This window comes from Homalodisca vitripennis, chromosome 1 (genome assembly GCF_021130785.1).
Source record: "Homalodisca vitripennis isolate AUS2020 chromosome 1, UT_GWSS_2.1, whole genome shotgun sequence".
In the NCBI taxonomy this organism is placed as follows: domain Eukaryota; kingdom Metazoa; phylum Arthropoda; class Insecta; order Hemiptera; family Cicadellidae; genus Homalodisca; species Homalodisca vitripennis.
In genome coordinates this window covers 71,944,087-71,958,166 of record NC_060207.1, presented here as the reverse complement: position 1 = coordinate 71,958,166, position 14,080 = coordinate 71,944,087, and the positions used below count along the sequence as shown (strand labels likewise).

The window sequence follows — 14,080 nt, the reverse complement described above, 5'->3', positions numbered from 1 at the left end:
AATCATGAATGTTTGTTCTTCCATTTTTAAACTAAATGCAACACTTCCTGATAAAACTTTCAGTCATTACATTATTTCTGTTCACTTGACACAGTTCCCGAAATTTCCATTGGTTTGCCAACAAAAATTAATTAAAGATCACACTTTACAACTGGCGGGATTTTTAAAATTGTTAAAAACAATTTGAGGATTTGCATGGTTTTTAGCACATCAAATCATGTATATTTTTGTCGATACATGTTGAAAAATGGCGGCCAAATTTTAAAATTCTTAATTGTCATTAAAAAGTCCCTCAATTAAAACTTGTTTGTAAATTTAGTCATTTTTGAGATACGTATGGTGGCAATTATCTTCTGTAGCCTAGGGTTAAGGTTAGGAAAAGTGATGACAGATTAAAAGTGTATGGATTAAATGAGTATGACAATTGGGCTATTGTAGTTAAGAGGGATTCAGTTAAGGGAAATTCTAATTCTTCCAGGTCTTATGTGCCTCCAGTTTACTTAATAGACTAGACAACATAGTTACCATCTGTCAAATAGATATAGAGTATATATTATTAGCTGACACTGATTTAACATTAATCTACGTTTCAAAATGTCGGTTTAAGTATGTCAAGCTAAGTAAAATATTATATGAGAAAGAAATCATGGTATCATGGAGAAAGACATCCTCCTATGCTCACCTCTCCATGAAATCTAGTGTAGTTAACGATTGATTTCTTTATTAGCGGAAAATCCTCTATCGATTTCAAGGAAATCTGGATTGTGTGTTTATACAATGCAAATTAACACTTGGCACCTGGACTATTGCATTTTAATTGGAGATTTTAATATTACACAGCTCAGTGATCCCAATTATATTATTCTTACTAAAGCATAAACAATCATTACTATCCAGAGATGTAATGTTGATTGTAATGACCCAGCATACTTCGAACTTGGTATATGCAATTTCAATAATATATACTAGTTTTTAATAACAATTAATCTTTAATAAATATTTCAAATTCATGTCTATTTTTGTAGTATTAAACAAATATTTTTGTTGTGCGTTTTGTGTTCTTATTAAGGTAATGTGACAGTTTGGTATATTATATAATATTGATTTTATGTGCAAGTTATTAAATATCTTAATTTTAGTTTTATTGTAATCTAGACTTTAATTTTTAATACCTTATTTACATTGCAAATTTAGTTGTTTTAGATTATAATAACTGTACTTATTTTAAAGCATGTATCTAAATAAATAAATAAAAATATTTCTAAATATTTGCTAATAACTAATTAACTGCATCAATGTTCAATTGGGAGACCCTCGATTGGCAGATTGACTAGGGACTAGAGTGGGATAATTTAAATGGGTGAGAGAGTGTGATGGCAAAAACAATGTATATATGAAAAAGACTTGTGGAAGTGTATGGAAAATTTTAACTCTCTAAATTTGACGATTCCAATACATTTCTTGTCAAAATGTCTTATGGAATAAAATATTTTTTATTATTATTATTATGTAATAATGATTCATAATCCTGGAACTAGCAGTCATTTTATTCTCATATGGCAAACTATATTTTAGTGTTCTGTACCAGTACTTTAAAACTTTTGAAAAAAGACATTTATACTGTAATCATATATATGTAATACATTACTTTTTCAGGAGAATGTGGAGATAATTGTAGTATAAAAACATTGTGCATAAACCATTTTTTTATATGACCACACTAGATGGTTTTTGAAAAGTGGTGAGACTGCACCTGGTAAATTATGTAATATGATACTATTAGAATCTGAGATATCCAATTTATTCTTCATTTTATCTAGTTTCAGAAAATATGTAATAGGTTCTCTTAAAGAAAAATTAAATATATAGTAAAACTACAAATAGTAAAAAAAGGCTAAATTTGTTACTATGGGTATGATTATTTTCTTTAATTTATAAATAAATGTAATTTTTTACACTAAATGTTTCCAAAATATACAAAAATGTACAGATTTATACGCACTAAAAACAATAAATAAATTAATAACTAACTTAATTTCTAACTTTTTTATTTTTGAAAAGTAGGATATACTTAAATTTATAACAAATCAAAAATCATTTTCAAAAATTAGAATAGTAAATTTTTATATGGAAATATTTCACTGATTACATTAGTTTTACAATAAATAAATACTAATTTTGAACTTTTGTTGAAATATTGGCTTAGTTTGGGCCTTGATTATGAATCCTGAGAAGATAAACTTTTCAATGCTATAAGTTGCTTCCGTTTGAAATCCCACAACGTATGTGCCACCTAGCGGCTAACACTACAAATGCGTGATTAGTGACTGGCGAGTAGCGGAGTGTAGTAGAATTGTGCAGTATAGAACTGTTTAACGGTGGAGGAATGTTAAGACACTCATGCACATGCACACACAGAATCCTTCTGAGGCTGCAGCCCTATGCCCAGGCCCCTGCGACCGTCTACCTGTCTTGATTCTGAGCATGAGTGCACAAAAGGACTACAAAGTTGGCGTTAAAAGCATAAATACAATATCTTAAGTAAAATCTTAATTCCTTCTTTAAAATTTTTGATTTCTTACTTATATAATATACACAAACTTTACATATGCAAAACTGGTTTTGTTTGTTTGTTTTATTTTCACACAAACTATTCAACCAATTGTTCTGAAATTTTGCATAGATATTCTTAGCGTCCCTAGTATGAATATAAATAGACCTATTATTATTTCAAAAATCCCTACGGGCTACGCCCCACCAGTCTCTCTAAACTAGTGAAAAATCCCATGTTGGTCTCTAAAGTTGTGAAATATTAATTGAAAGAGTCTGTTAAATGTAATCAACCTTTCTATATCAACATTGTATTGTGACAAAACTACTATATGCTTAATTAACTTAATACTAATTTTAAAAAAGTGTGTCAATTTATAGTCCCAAAACTTTAGAATAAGGTTAAAAGTAACAATTATTATTAATATAACCTTTTTTTTTCAGATGATAAAATTTTAGTTAAATTGTTCTTTTAAATGAATATTTTAGCAAACATTAAGTATGCAGTATTTGGTAAGCAGTGAAATGCCGATATAAAAAATAAACTTATTGTCTAGCTTTGATTGTAGATTTTAAGACCGTTATAAAACCAATCTTAGTTATTTTTTTTGGCAGTAGTAGGCTTTTTAGAACTGCGTATGTATGTACGAGTATATTTTGGTGAGGCAAACTCAACTTATGGTACAGGAGATATGTAAGACCGGAAAAAGATCACTAGAGCTGGAAGTAGACACTATTTGACCAAAGTAGGGTTCTGTTTGAATATATTTTCTTCATATTGGAGGCAACAAGGCCGACTCAAATATGTCACTGAAAATACCTGAGACTGAAAGTAAATGTAAACGGCATGAAGTTGACGATTTTGACTTAGTAAGTTAAGACTTAGAATAAGTAGTTTTTCAAAAACTTTATATGTATATATTTTCTTGGGGGACCACGCACAGGATACAATGGCTGTTTACACCTGTGCCGTAGGGATGATATATCTCCTCAGAAGGATTTATAACCAAGGGTTTGGGGTTCCAGAAAGGGTAAAGGGAAACCCTTTGTCACTGTCAAAGTCTAGGGTTTCTGAGTCTGACAGGTGAACAAGTTCTTCAATGTCAAAAATCAGTAAAATGTTGAGACATTATTGAAATGGTAGCCTAAAACAAGCTATAAACCAACATAATAAACCACACCCATGATATGCATGTGTGTGTGTGTGTGTGTGTGTGTGTGTGTGTGTATAATTATATAATTAATATTATTGCACCCAGTGTGCAGCAAAACAACCTAGACTAACCTAGGCTTACTAATTACAACATATTACATGTAAAACCAGGAAATTACTAACAAAAACACTACAAATTGATTTAAAAAGATCTATAATAAACTAGTTTATATAAAATTAACACTATCTCACGTAATAAATACCTTTTTTGACTAAATCTAAGGACCAAAACAGAGAGATACCTGCTTCAAAATGACTAGATGAAGAAAATCGTTCTAGCAAGTTTATTACAGCTGCGTCACTGTTATATCACTGTTGCCAAAACAGTGAAACAAATTTAACAATTTCTTCTGTTTGAAATGGTGTATAAATAGAGGTGGTATTGTTGGCTTATGTACTATATGAACTGTCAAAATGGGTGCAAGTCAGAGAATATGTCGATTACCACTCCCATATCGATTCATATTGATATTATAATGTTGATTGCCAGTTCCAAGGTTAATAAACTACATGTATTAAAACCAAGACTAATTTTAAAAAACAACAAGCACATTAAACATCCACAACTTATTTTACAATTAAACATACCTGGAGCTCTTCCTCAGAGTTTATCACATGCAATTGGATATTCTCCATTGTCTCTTCCAACACAGATTGTGATGTAGATTGTTCATGAATGTGGCTACTTGAACTGTTGATAGTTCTATCTACATATTTTCTATTATTTGAACTTTCACCTGAATTGATCTTTGCTTTTGATCTTTGCTGAGATGTTTCTGGTACTCTTGGTGTAGAGTTCCAAATTTTAAACTGATTTCTAACATTTCTATTAAGCTTGCTGGATTGATAATCTTTTCCATTTTCAGTATCTAAAGAAGATTGTGATAAATATGCAGATTCTATTGATTCATCTTCATTTTCTGATCTGGATGAATTACAGTAGTTATGATCTTTACTTTTACAGATATTCCTTAATTGTTTCTCAGATTTTGATCCAACTTTTCTTTTATTCAATTTGAATTCGGCTTTTTTGAATTGACCCTCTATGATAGGTGAACAAGACCTCTTTCCTTTTTTAGAAAGTTTTTTATTTTTTATATTTGGTGCATCGTCAGAAGTCAATGAAGAATCTAATTGATTGAGAAACTTTGATTCACAATTAACATTATTTTCATAAATTTCTACACTATTTGCATTTTGCAAACAGTCACTTGCTTCGTAATTGATATTAGTATAGTCAACAGATGTAGTAGATTTTGTTGTTCTTTTTTTACTCCTAGATATTTTTGTTTGATTCACTTTACTACTAATCTTTTCAGGCAACTCATCAAAATTACTTTCACTACCTAAAGTATTATTATCAGTAGTAATTTTGGTCTTTACATTCATTGTTGTGTCTATATTATTTCTACTGGTTGTTGTTTGTAGAAGAGAATTTTGATTGTCTATATCCAAATTGTAACTATTTTCTTCAATTGGTTCATCATTATTTTCAACAGTAGGCTCAGAGGTGGCATCTTGGACTGATAACTTGTCTTCAGATATACATTTATTTGTATGTTTCGATGAGTTTTCTTCATTACAAAATACTTTATTAGCTTGTCTAGTAAATGAGTCAACACTTTTTTCTTCAACATTGTCTATATAAGGTTGATTTTCAACACCCTTGTGAATTTCCATAAGTTCTTCTATTGGACCACTGGAATTGGGTTGAACAGATAACTGATCACCACTGATAAGACAAATATTATTCTCAATATCAGTTTCATCATCATCCACAATTTGCTCATCATTAACAACCTCATCTTCCACCACTTTGTCATTATACTGTATTGATTGTTCTTCTTGTACTCCAGTTGTGTTAAGTTTTTCTTCTTTATGTTTTTTGTGAGTTTTTAAACAGTCTCCTGTTTTGTTACTAATATTGACCAAGTCAATTGAAGTAATAGATTGTATCGATCCTTTCTTATTGTTAGTTATTTCATCTCTACTTCCTTTCCTACTAATCCTACTGGGCGACTTATCAAAATTAATGTTATCACCTACAGTGCTATCAATAATATTCTTTTTCACTACATTTACTGTTGTTTCTACATCATTTCTGCTATCAGATGATGGTAAAAGGGAATTTTGATTGTAACTATCTTCGTAAATATACTCACCATCATTTCTAACAGCTACCTCAGAGGTGGCATCACAGTCTGTTAAAACATTTTCAGATAAACATTTATTTATATGTTTCAGTGAGCTTTCTTCATCATTTAAGATATTATTACTTTGTTTAGTAACTGCTTCAGCACTTTCTCCTTCAACATAGTCAGCACAACATTGGTTTTCAACATCCCTGTAAGTTTTAATACATTTTTCTTTTCTACCATTGAAGTTGAGCTGACCAGATAGCTGATTATCCTCAATATCAGTTTCATCATAGTCCACAGTTTGCTCATCACAAAAAGACTTCTCTACCACCAGTCTGTCATTATAATGTATTGATTGTTCTTTTTGTACTACTGCAGTGTTCAGTTCTTCTTGTTTACGTTTCTTGAGAGGTTTTGGATTACTGTCACGGAATTTTCTCTTATTCTTGCGTTCATTTTTGTCATTATAAAGTGAGTGTTCAGAACTCATTTGCACTAAAGTAGGAGTTAAACATTTTAATGGGCTATTATAACTATAACTACTATTACTTATTTTAGTAATATTATCCATTTCACTTTTAGTTTTATAAGTGGTTTCATTTGAAGCAGTAAACGTTTTTATTTTACTTATATTTTTCTTTTTTTTCTTCTTTTTCTTTTTTTTCTTTCTATCTTCTTCTCTCTCTGAATCAGTTACTAAAAATATACTATCATAAATCTTTAATTGGCATGGGCTTGTTATTACATTGGCTACTTTTCTCAAGGTGATTTCAGTTTGATCACACTCTTCAAATTTACTTCTTCTTAGAGAACATGCAGAGTCACTTGGTTTGCATTTATCATACATTATTTTTAAAGACTTGCTCAACAATATTTACAATCAACATGATCAATATTGGTGTACTAAATATCCGTTTCTAAATGATATTTAAATTCTTGGTTCATTTATGAATTAAAATACCACTATATAATCCAACTGATATAACCTTGTTTATACTTTGACTTATGTGAAGCATCTTTTTCTCTGGATAATGGAACCACTGATGATAAACTGAAAAATTCAAATAAATCAGTTATTTAATTAATTAAATTCTTATCACAAAATTTCATTATTAAATACTAAAATTACTGGATTAATAATAATAATAACTCTGAGTGTTGTCACATCACATGAAACTTAAATGAAGACACAGGAAAAACAGTACATATACAGCACCATAAACATATACAGTTACATATAAAGTCAAAATTTTAATAAATTTAATTTCAATACTAAATATAAAAAATATGTATGTTATTATACTTCAAAGTATAAGTATGTGAGATCACATACTATATGAGTTGCAAGCATTTCATGAAAAATTTCCAGCTTATAACTCTTGTTTTTCTCAAGATATCCTTCGGGGCAACAGAAAGAAGAGACATTTTGTTAGCACCCGAATAGTAGACTTTGATAACGCTCAGCCAAATATATACAGAATTTACTAATAGTTATATGGTGATACTTTCTCTAGAATTGCATTAACAAAAATATTGTGTAGGGTACAGAAGAATGGAGTATGAAGGACAGCATGAAAGTTCCTGGTTACCTTTCATAACCTTTATTAACCTGTACATGTCATTTCTGTATAAGAGTTATGGTTATTTGTCTTATGTTTAAATGTCCTCATAATAGTATTATGCAAAGAATAAACTTCTGCTTTAAACAATGGTTATAATGGCACAAGCATTGTTTTATGGTGGCATGAACATCGAAGATGACATTTGGAATCAGCATCCCTCTACGTTCTCCACTCATAGACATTCCAACAACTATCAATCTGTACTTTGGATCTCACATGGGAGTATTGACATTATATTTCATCATAATCTGAAAAAGTATTATGAATATTTGTATATGTATCTTATGTGTACATGGTTCTGATAATGTAGGTCTAGTCTTCTGAACAAAAAATAAAGTGAGAATAAACATTCAGAACCATAAGTTAAATGGATATAGATGACAGATTATTGAAAAAAAATTGTAGAGGATGATTAATACCCTGTTTTATTCACAACCACCTGAGTACACATCAGTCATCAGAATGAAACTAAACAAAGTACAATAAAATACAATAAATAAACACAATAGCCTTTTGTAAAAAATATTGTGCAGTTTTTTTTATTTGAAATAATAAATAAATTTCCAGATGGCTTGATGTTTTTATCATCAGTCCTATAAACCAAATTAAAAGAAATTTGTACTTTAGTGAATCCCTGCTTTGATATAAATAATAATTCCGGGAACTTTAAGACTCCCTCATAATAAAAGTGGGAATGATAAGAAATTTTAGTTTATATGAAATAATGCAAAATCGTTACACTTGGATAATTTTCTCAGCTACAAAAATTAATAAATTAATATATCAACTGGGAAACATTTTATGAATAATTATGAAGCATAACAGGATTGTATTTTGCTGTTTGTATTGATCTAAGAGCAAAATACAAATCACAATCCAAAATTAAAAGATAATCCACTGTAGTCCACTATGTCTATTACTGGTGTTACATAGTAACAGGTCATTTCATATATTGTTTATAGCTACACAAACTTATTACTCTATAATCCACTCATTGGGTGTTTAAGAGTGAGGTGCCACCTATTACAGTCCCGCCTATTACTAGTGTGACATAGTTACAGGTCATTTCACATATTGTTTATAACTAAACCAACTTATTACTCTATAGTCCACTCATTGAGTGTTTAAGAGTGAGGTGCCACCTATTACAATCTCGCCTATTACTAGTGTGACATAGTTACAGGTCATTTCACATATTGTTTATAACTAAACCAACTTATTACTCTATAGTCCACTCATTGAGTGTTTAAGAGTGAGGTGCCACCTATTACAATCTCGCCTATTACTAGTGTGACATAGTTACAGGTCATTTCACATATTGTTTATAACTACACCAACTTATTACTCTATAGTCCACTCATTGAGTGTTTAAGAGTGAAGTGCCACCTATTACAGTCCCACCTATTACAGTCCCGCCTATTACTAGTGTGACATAGTTACAGGTCATTTCACATATTGTTTATAACTAAACCAACTTATTACTCTATAGTCCACTCATTGAGTGTTTAAGAGTGAGGTGCCACCTATTACAATCTCGCCTATTACTAGTGTGACATAGTTACAGGTCATTTCACATATTGTTTATAACTAAACCAACTTATTACTCTATAGTCCACTCATTGAGTGTTTAAGAGTGAGGTGCCACCTATTACAATCTCGCCTATTACTACTGTGACATAGTTACAGGTCATTTCACATATTGTTTATAACTACACCCACTTATTACTCTATAGTTCATTCATTAACTGTGTAGAGTGATGTGCCGCTAATTACTTCTATGACATATCAAATAACTATACAATCTTATGGAATCGTTGGCCTATAATTTGTCAACTAGGCAAAGAAAACAATTTAATAATAAGGAATTAATAACTAATTAGGATCAACAATGGTTGTTTTAAAACTTTTAGGTATGGAAGAATGATGATTCTTACTTATTAAACTTTTTTACACATTTACAATACACTGTTTTTTCTAGTTATAAAATGGCCACATGTGTTCTGCCAATAGGAAAAGATTCACAATTCAGTGGATTATAAATACTAGAACACAACTGATATGTGCTATTAAGAGTAGAACCACATCTTGCTAGCTAAGTAAAACAGACGAATATAATGACGAGTGTCTTGAATAAACAGCAAAGCACTAGTGACCGTTTATAACATTGGCATGCTGACATTAGATTCAGTAGGACTAATACAATCGACATAGACTTTCTTGGATTTCTCTCTGTTAAAATATTTGCAATGGTTTTATAAAAATATGTTTGTATCATACTTAATTCACTCACATCTGCCTGTTGAGTATTGCCACCTTTATGACTAAAGACAATTAACCAACAATACCAGGGTGTCCTATGTAAGTTTCAGTAACATAATAAGGGTTAAACTTTTGTCATAAGAACAATTTTAGATATTGAATTATTGTGTAAACCAAGCAATAAGCCTGAGAAACATTCACAATAAAATGAATTTTATTATTTCAAAAATATTACTATAACTTGCATCAGCCTGAAGTTACTTGAGTATTGCCACGAAGGCAATTATTTAGACAGTTAATGAACAGTACTGGGATATGTTTCAGTAGGATAATGTGGTTTATATATATATAAAATACTGTAAACCAAAAAAACCCAAATTGCTAACATTCTGCGACTAAATCAATATTACTCGGGTAATAGTTAAATGATTATTATCATGGTGATTGATCAGACTAATTTGATAAAGATTTCAATTTACTCACATTGGTCGAAATTAAAAACAATTAATTGTACTACAGATTAAGTTACAGAAGGATTTAGATAAAACTGAATTTAGAAGAATTAAACAGTTTTATTAAAATTAAGTTGAATCACATGACATTGAAATGACATGAATCACAATGACAAATATAGCCCATGTAATTTCAAATTTGACTGATAAGCACTGGTTCAGAAGTTAAGTGGCGGTAATCACATGCGCTAATCAAACAGGACTAAGACTTTTGTGAGAGACTAGCCAACCTAGGAGTCAGCATAATGTCTCGGTACTACACGTACTTGGCTTCATGCAGAATTCCAGCTCTATAACATTTAATTCCAAAATCTTGGCTTAAAACCATAAATTACTTGGTTTGTGGCAGGCCAACCTGACATAAGCTGTTATTATTAAAAACGAATTCCCTACACATGTAATTAATTAAGGAATCAATAAGCTAGTCAGTATTAATAAAGATTTTACTGCTGAATCTAATGTTAAATATATTTAACAGCAATCATTTATAGATGGGATGTTACATACAAGGTAAATGTTTAAACAAGGTTCTAATGTTATGCTTTCTACCTACTCTTCTAATTTTCCCAGATAATCCTGGCACATAAAGGATTGACATAAAAACAAATGTATCACTACGTCTACCCAAACAACGTATAGACATTTGAAATAATAACAGTATAATTCAAACGTTTTTATATCTAAAAAAGTAATAATTTAGTGATGAATAAAATATTATCTAGGCTATATGTATTTATAAAATCTAAGAAACAGAAACGTGAAACATTTAGTTACTTTTACCTATTTTGAAGGATAAACATATGTCATAGTTTGTGACACAACTAACACATGTACATAGCCATTGTGCTTGTGGCCATTACTCAAATACCATACAAACGATTTTACTTTGAATGAAATAGAAACAATATTGATACTCAATATCATTAAAAATTGCTGGCAATAATTAATTGTAAATAATTATAATTAGAACATATATGTATCAATAGTTTAGGTATTTCTATACGATAATTTGGTATCCTGATTCGAAAATGGTCATGGCCACGTACTATACTGCAGCACAAATATGGCGTTTACTCATGCTATTTTTTTTTTTTTTTTTAATTTCTTTACTCTCTTTGGGGCTGCAGTAGGTAAATGTAAAGTTACCGAATACAGTTTCCAATCATAATTTCAACGTCAATAACATATTCTGTTTGTCCTTCTGAACAAAACTGTTTTTGTGGATGGAAATGGCTGCTGTATAATAAGCACAATGAAATCTGGGTATGAAATTATGGATTATAAATAACTACACTATCAAATACACAAACATGATAAACTAAATCAAAAATAACAAAACCAACTTTGACCAAGACCTACATATTATAGAAACTTTACAAATATACAGCTTGCCAGGATAGCAGTAACAGATTTTATGAAATTTCCATTTATGGAGCAGAGTTCTCTCCAAGGGTTGTTACGGATGAGCCAAACTCACATCTTGCAATCACTGGAAACAAATCTCAACATTTTCACACATAATTTCATCATATTCATTGTCATTTTCAAAAATAAGTTACTTCAGGGTTATTCTATGGTTTTACATTAAAAATTACTGTACATTTTAATAAGTTGAAACCATATGTTAAGTTAAATAAGTTGTAATAGTATTGAATTATTCATTGGATAAATACATTGAAACATTTGATAAAGACAACCAAATGAGTGCCTATTTAAATCTACCCAAAATCATTTGAATGGTATTTGAATAATAGCCCCATGGGCTAGACTGTAATAAGCGGCCTACACTAGTCATTCGATTGTTTTGATCGAACTAACATATATGTTTTTTCCATTCTATAATGCAATAAATTTAACATATATTTTTAACTTATTAATTAATAACGTTTAATGAAAACTATAAACAACAATCAGTACTTTTTGGAGAATTTGAACAACGTGAAAATGGCATTTAATATGAGGAAATTGTGTGAGATATCATTACAAAGTGCCGATATTTGTTTTAAGTGGCTGCAAGATGTGGGTTTGGCTCCTGGAAACCCATCTTGTGATATCTGCAATAGTGAGATGAAGACTCATGTCAGAGGTACAAACATGGTGGTGTTTAGATGCCAAAAAAAGAAGTGAAATGCTCATGCTGTCACGAAAAACGATTGTGCCAACACCTTCTTTGAAGGTCCTAAGTTTGGCATGAGAAATATAAATACTCTCATGTATTATTTCTCTATGAACCATACAAAATATGACTTTTTGATGTTGGAATGCAGTGACGAAAAGTATAATGTGTCAAGCAAAACTATTTGTTGGCTTTCTTTTAGTAGAGAAATATATTTTGCTTGATGATAAGTTTGACAGAGAGGAAAAGTTGGGTGGCTTTGGGGTTTAGTAGAAGTTGATGAATGCAAAATAGGCAAAAGTATAACCGTGGGAGATTAGTTGAAGGAATTTGGGAGTTAGGATTGGTAGAAACTGTACCTGAAGGGAATAGAAGAGGACATTGATATAGACTCGAGATCTGTCCTGACAACAAGAGAGACGCGGAAACTCTGATAGCTTTCATATTAAAACATGTGAAACCAGAAACCATAATAGTAACAGACTTGTGAAAGTCTTACTTTCATTTCTCTGACCATGGATTTGTACATTTGACCGTAAACCAATATGAAAACTTCATTGATCCATTTTTGTATTTGAATTTTTGTACCGCAGGGAAGTAAGTCTGTCTAGGAAGAATTCTTTCATTCATTTTATAAAAGCAGTTCCTCACTGCTATCCGGGAAAATAAATACTGTATTGTAAAGTTTATCTAATATGTTTTCTTATGTTTTATGTTATTGTTAAATTTAAAGGTCGTATTTTTTTGGTTAATGAATTATAATTCTTGTTGCTTATCCGGGCAAGAAAATACTGTATTGTAAAGATTATCTAATTTGTTTTAATAAGTGTTGTTATGTTTTGTGTTATTGTTAAATTTAAGTCGTATTATTTTTTTGGTTAATGAATTATATTTCTTGTTGCTTATATGGGAAAAGTAAATACTGTACTTTTATCAAGATTATGTAATATGTTACATTTAGTTTATTAAAAGTTGGGGTAGGGTACGATAAGCAGATCCAGTTTTTTATATCGAATTGGCAAACAATAATACTTAACCCTTTGAGTGCCGCAGCGTCTACATAGTAGATGTTGTGAAATGTGCATAAATTGCCGGCATCTACCCAGTAGACGATTTTTATTTAATTAATATCACATATAATTCATTTTTGTTTTGACAAATAACTTATTTCACGGCAATCTACAAGTTTCGAACTATCAATTGTGATTGATTTTTATTGTTCACCGCCCCCTTGTAGTTATTTGTAATCAGAAAAAAACAGATGACGCAATAGTTGGTCAGCTGCTACTTGTTGCCATTAAAACTACACAGTTTCGTTCGTTGTGTGTTTACATTGTGCTAGTTTCGTGTGTTTATGCTGAAAACTGTTGTTATTACTATTCTGAAATTGTGTTCAGTAAAACTTACAATGCATTTATAAACTTCTTTTTCCGTGTTTAGTGACGTATATTTTATTGTTGGATTGGTGATGAAGTAAAACGCAAGTTCCAATCAAACTATTGATTTTAGGTGAAGTAAGGTTATAGAAGTAAGGTTATATTGTAAGCCTATGTATATTTTTATATACTTTTTATATAATTAGTATTTTACAGTCGTCTTACTTCATTGAGTGAAATAGAGTAGTTATAATATTGTTTCTAAACTTTTGACAAACTTGAACAAAAATTGCT

At 30.3% G+C, this 14,080-nt stretch overlaps 1 protein-coding gene across 4 annotated transcripts in view; it reads right to left on the bottom strand.

Moving 5' to 3' along the window:
- Positions 1–14,080, bottom strand: part of LOC124364367 — a 109,108-nt gene that overhangs the window by 25,241 nt on the left and 69,787 nt on the right. For all 4 annotated transcript variants that reach the window (XM_046819799.1, XM_046819790.1, XM_046819781.1 and 1 more), the window contains exon 2: positions 4,352–6,952. In XM_046819799.1, coding sequence (XP_046675755.1) covers positions 4,352–6,748 — 2,397 coding nt within the window. In that variant the 5' untranslated portion in view covers positions 6,749–6,952. The remainder of the gene's footprint in view (positions 1–4,351; positions 6,953–14,080) is intronic.